Source organism: Amphiura filiformis, chromosome 16, assembly GCF_039555335.1.
Source record: "Amphiura filiformis chromosome 16, Afil_fr2py, whole genome shotgun sequence".
NCBI lineage: Eukaryota > Metazoa > Echinodermata > Ophiuroidea > Amphilepidida > Amphiuridae > Amphiura > Amphiura filiformis.
The window spans coordinates 10,368,654-10,374,486 of record NC_092643.1 but is presented as its reverse complement, the minus strand read 5'-3'; the positions used below and the strand labels follow the sequence as shown (position 1 = coordinate 10,374,486).

Genomic DNA, 5,833 nt, shown 5'->3' with positions numbered 1-5,833 from the left:
AAGGTAGCGTGCTGAAATTAACAGAATAAGTAGGAGACATGTCCAGCATTATAATGCAGTATCAAAAATAGATACTCTGCCCGTCTTCTATTTTTAGTTATTTTTGCAAACACGGTACAAATCATTCTGGGACACCCTGTATAACGTCTCATGCTAAATGTATGCTTTTCTTTGTATTGTTTTATTAGGTCCCACAAGCTAACTTCAGTAGATAGCAAAACATTTTCAACCTTTTGAGTTTTTTTTTCTATTTAAAAAAAATAAATACTATCTTGAGTAGATGGCGAAAAACAAACAAATATCAAAATATATAGTTTCCTAACACGCGTTGCTCTAAATGTGTGAAACATTTTCTGTATTGTTTTATTAGGCCCGCAATGCTATCTTCAGTAGATAGCGAAAACCAATGATGCAAAACACTTTCCGAACACGTGTATAGCTGTTTGCGAGTTCCAAGAAAATTATGCAGGCCGCAAGTTTGCTATGAGAGCGCAGGTTCACAGAAGATGATGCATGTCGCAAAAAGACTATCATATTTGGCCAATCGCGCCGTATTATATAATTGCTATCTTGAGTAGATAACAAACAAACAAACATGAAACATTAAAAATGTACCAAATGACTTTCCTATCACGTCTCATGCTAAATGTATGATTTTCTTTGTATTATTTTATTAGGTTCCAAATGCTATCTTCAGTAGATAACAAAACATTTTCAAACTTTCTGAATTTTTTTGTATTTAAAAACATAAATGCGCTAATTTTTTTCTGTATCGTTTTATTATATTGTAATACAATGAAAGTTAATCCTTTCTACCTAAAGATTGAAAATCAATCTTTTGGATTGAAAATTCAATCGGGCAATTTTTAATCAAGAGAGTAAGATCCAACTCCATATTTTGTTCAAAAAATCAGTATTGGACCAATCTTTATATAATCTTAACCCCATGGGCACTACCTGCCGATCTAACATTGCCTCTGATTGGTCAATTACATGATATCTTCACTTTAATCACCAATCAGAATGGAGCTTTGGAAATAATTCATCCCAATTTTTGTGTGGTGAAATTATTCTAACAATGTTGCTGATTGGTTCAATTGAAAATGAAAACTTATTTTTGGCCAATCGGCATGTAGTTCCTTTGGGGTTGCCACAGAGAGGAGTTAGATGCATCACTTACATGTTTTCTAACATATCTTTGACATCACACGGTACATGATACCCAAATATTTTCAAGTCATACTCAAACTTCCTGACAATATCTTGAAATAAATCATCAGCTACTGGTGAGAAATATTCCTCGAATATTTCACGGCTACAATTCATTGTCGGATGCTTAAATGGAAACCGTACAACTTTCTCAATTTGTAACAATTTGAATAAATACTCTATGTCGTCTTTTAAGGTATCCATATGCCCGATAAAATCATAGTAATGATCACATGGCTTTTGCATTAAGTAGATAGGATTCCAGTATAAATCCTTGTTTTCCCGCGCAAATAATTTATCATCGATAAGAAATCGAAGAAATTCAATAAAAGTGATAGTCGGTGCCCCCTTTTCCTCTGAAGCGGCAGCGTTATACTCTTTGGCGACGAGTCGCGCTATTCTATAGTATCGGCTTTTTCGATAGTCGGGGTCTATATCAGAAAAGCTGTCTTTGTATGAATCTATAAGTCTACATAATGGATGACATACAAAGAGAAAGTTAGTATAATCCGTCAATTTCTTAGTAATCGTAGCTGCTGGTATCCATGGTGAGATATGACCATCCAACTCTAATGGCACTAAAGCACTGTGATATTTATCATGACTTTGTCGAAAAGCGAGACTGCTTTTGGTGTATAGATTAGCAAATACCTCTCTCCATCCACTGTAGGCGATTTTATGATAGGTAGCTATCATTTTGAAGTCATCATTAGCGTAGGAGTTGCTAATTTTATATCGTAAAACTTCAAAGGCCTTTTCTGGATCTCTGGTAAGGTTTAGTGGCGTTTTCTTAAGTTCACGTTCACAGACATGACGGACTCTCAGTTGACGGTATGTTTGGATCGCTCTGGCTCCTGCTCCTTTGTCATATTTGGTATCGTAAGTAACGTCACACAGTTTTCTTGACGATTTGGTCTGGAATAAGTAAATAAACAAGAACAGCAATTAATATTCGTCGTCAACTTCACTATGCTGCATACTGCAATTGCAAGAACCATGCTTTAGCAATACTGTCTTGCCATTAATACTTGAGGTCACACATGTCTATAGACCATAGGCGTAGATCCCGGGGTGGGGGGGGGGGATAAAACCCCTCCAATAATTTGCCAGGGGGGTGGTCCATACAATCATCAACCCCCCCCCCCCTCCTAAGTTGACGGCTGTATGTGGGTTTCTGACCAAATTAACCTCATATTAATTGGCCATTTTAGCCCCCAAAGTGCACATTTTTGCGCGCTTCGCGCCGATTTATTCCTCTTTTGCACCATATTTCAACACTTTTGCACCATATTTCACCTCAAAATAGCAAAAAATTTCGTGAGTTTCGCGGGCATCGGTACCATTAACTTATTCTGTCGCCAAACTGCTACATGCACTAAAACCTACGCCACTGCTATAAACATGGGTTCACACGTCGTGGAAAGTGAACTAGAGGGCTAACGGTACTATCTGTTCCCTGTTCTCGAATTCAAAAGAATTCATGGGTAACATGATGTTTGTAAACAGACGAACAGCTCCCGCAGTAAAGGATAAGGCGTATATACGAACAGCATAATGAATTCGTCACTATGCAAAGATCACGACCATATGAATTATATGCGTGTGCGTCTCATATTGGCTATTCCTTTTGAAAACCACACTCCTTGTGGAAGGTTTTGGAATACCAACTAAATTCAAGAGTTTAAAAATGATTGCAGATCCATTTGTAAAAGTATATGGAAAATTATGAAATTCCAAACAAAATGAGGCCATTTTGCGTAAAATTGAACTGGATTTTAAACAATTCAACAATTGACCTTATCGGTAAATTCCATAAGCCTTTGCGCGCGAGTAGACCTGAGTTCGAGTGTCGTCATTTTCGTCACGCCAATCTGCGCCGATGCGCACATCGTTTTGCGAGCATCATTAGGCCTACTGGGCGTTGCAAGTCGTCTTGGCGTCAAATCTCTGGTCTACTCGCAAAGGCTTATGGTATTTACCGAAAAGTTTAATATTCAACTGGATTTTTAAAACATTCCCCGGGATCATTCTCAGCCGGGTTGACCATATTGATGCAACTGGAATCGAGATGGAAGTGAAATCTTCCTCAGGGGGTAAATGCAATAGTCCATTGTGTCTGCATCAGTCAAGATTGTGTTGTTGTTTTTTGCATGCAAGATACTACAGTGCCAAAAGCTTATACTTGAGAAAACCGCTCTCAACTAAATTGATATTAAGGGCGTTGGCTCTTACTAACGTTGTTCTTTGTCATGCAAATGAGCAGTTTCGGAGCTAATTTTTTGTTATTTCCCTATCATCCACGTGTATACAGTGCGAAGTAAATATCGTTTTTGCATACTTTTGGAATGTAATGATATATATAAAATAATAAATGTGTAACATTTACCCTAATATCGTCATCTTCATTTGGCTTTCCTAGCGGCTGCATCACAGGTTGTTTTAAATCAACAATATCGAGGTAATGCGCAGCAGCAACTGATTGCTCATCATCATCTTCATTCACTTGATCGGCCGATTTTACCATGAGTTGGTCGACATGGTCTGAAGAGTGCCGGACAATGTCGCCAGACTTCTGGACAATGTCAACATGATGCACAGCAGCACCTGATTGTTTGTCACCAGGTTGGTCGATAGTGATTTGATTGACTGGTTTTATCACGGTTTGGTTACCAGACCTCTGGACATTAAGTTGTTCTACATGGTCGACGATATCAATTAATTGAACATCGATACCAATCTCGTATAATCCTATTTAAGAGAAATAAGATAATTAAGAAAACAAAATAAGTGATTGTTACGTATTTGTTTTTAAAATACGGTACGCGTATTATTATGTTGCTGTTGAATATCGTAAGGCCTTTGATAATGTTGTAAGTAGTCATATGCCTTAATTACCTCTAACATTTTACTTGCAAAATCCAAACTATCACCGTCTTTTCTTTCTTGTGTTTCGTGTGCCATATTTTTACATGATTTATAAATCAGTTGATAATAATGCAAAGGAGATACTTTGTTTTTGGCATTATAATTGTGAGAATTCGTTTTTGTTCGTTCCACCAACACAAAGGATACAATAATTATTATGACATGCAACAAGAGTTCAAGGTGTATTCAATTAAGCAAAACGTAAATATCATGAATCTGTAAAAAATACACCTACATGCATAACTTATTAATATAACTTTCTACCCAACATCTTTGCGCTCCAATTAAGCGTTCAGTTAGACGAGAACACATTGGTATTAAGAAGATATTTAAGAAAATAGAATTACATCTTAACACATACAAGGCATTGCAATTAAAAACCAAACCTGGTTTGAGTATTTTGTTTGAGCCTGGTGGTCCCATCGGGACACAAGCGTGTCTCCGCACACAGCAACAGTTTGAATATTTTTACCATTCGCTATTACAAAGCTTAGTTTAAATTAATTTTTGATTACTGTCCCGTTCAATTAAACTTGAAAAATATTGCAAAATATTTTCAATGCGTTGACGTCATTGCCACATCAGGGTGAAAAAATGGTATAACAGGAAAGCATACAAATTTATAACTTATGCAATGTCTACCATATTGTTAAAACTTACCATGGAACGTTAATATCATCGTTAAAATGCTAAAACTTGCAAGTATAATTATAATGACGGATCTTCTTTTCGATAGCATCATAATGACGGCACAGACAGGCACACTTCAGTGATATGCATTTTCTGGTAAAGACATAATGGAAAAAAATATATAGGAAAATATTAGGAACCGATCAATTTTTAGTAAGAGGGAGGGAGTCAGTAACATAAATGATACAATGACATAATATTCCTATTCATTTTGACTCAAACGAAAGGAAAATATCTCTTTCCACCGACTAGATCGCCAATGCGTGTATAGTGAATCTAATTGCATGATAAATCTCGGGCTCTGAAGATTTATTTTAAAATCTCAGATTTTGTAAAAAAATAATTCCGACAATCTAAGTAATATCGCGTGTGAATTTCGTTCCCGCTAAAACTAGAAGACTCATTGTTTATTCTGTAACGTTCGTTTTTTAACACGTTTAACCATTACCAAGCATAATCTATATGAGACAAACAATAACAGTGAAAACCTTGCTTACCTTTTAGTGCTTACCTGTATGCACACACGTTGCATTACGGTGGTTTCGAGCTAACTTGTGTTTGTGAAATAATAGCAGCTTAACCATGCATTTCGTGCTTTAGCTTTATCATGGCAGAATGCCCGGGTCAATGCATTTTTACAAAAACACAATATTATTGAACTTGACATGTGTGGTAGAATATTAATCTCAGGTTTATAATGCGTAAGAGGTGTGAGCAATTATACAGGTACATGTCCATATATCCAAAATATAAAATAATGCATAAATATACGTGAACTGAAAAAAAACACATTAGGTAAATATTACCCCCAAAGTTCAAATATCAACCCTATAATATTAATGAGCTAAAATTAAAACACTGGGCACATTTTAACCAAATTGGTCAATTCGAATAAAGAGTATAATTTCGATACTACACTATTTTTCCCTCACCTGGAAAGTTTTCACTAGTTCGACTATAGCGTCTTCAGCAAATGGTGATGCTGTGATGATATCTTAACTACCATCGG

The 5,833-nt window shown here is 36.2% G+C and overlaps 1 protein-coding gene across 2 annotated transcripts; it reads right to left on the bottom strand.

Annotated features, from left to right (window-relative positions):
- Nucleotides 1–250: 250 nt before the first annotated feature.
- LOC140135532 (carbohydrate sulfotransferase 14-like) lies at nt 251–5,401 on the bottom strand. Of its 2 annotated transcripts, none has more exons than XM_072157070.1 (4): nt 5,336–5,401; nt 4,795–4,917; nt 3,596–3,957; nt 251–2,124 (listed from the first exon to the last, which is right to left on the bottom strand). In XM_072157070.1, exons 2-4 carry the CDS (start codon nt 4,874–4,876, stop codon nt 1,177–1,179), a joined length of 1,392 nt encoding a protein of 463 aa, XP_072013171.1. In that variant the 5' UTR covers nt 4,877–4,917; nt 5,336–5,401; the 3' UTR covers nt 251–1,176. The 2 variants fall into 2 exon arrangements, with proteins under 2 accessions (XP_072013171.1, XP_072013170.1); XM_072157069.1 differs by having other exon boundaries at nt 5,322–5,382.
- Nucleotides 5,402–5,833: the final 432 nt, after the last annotated feature.

Excerpts from the sequence above, each read along its gene's own strand:
- LOC140135532 (XM_072157070.1), bottom strand. The coding sequence starts at position 4,876 with ATGATGCTATCGAAAAGAAGATCCGTCATTATAATTATACTTGCAAGT. Across the intron at positions 3,958-4,794 it reads GATGATATTAACGTTCCATG|GATTATACGAGATTGGTATC; the intron begins GTAAGTTTTAAC and ends TCTCTTAAATAG. Across the intron at positions 2,125-3,595 it reads ATGAAGATGACGATATTAGG|ACCAAATCGTCAAGAAAACT; the intron begins GTAAATGTTACA and ends TACTTATTCCAG.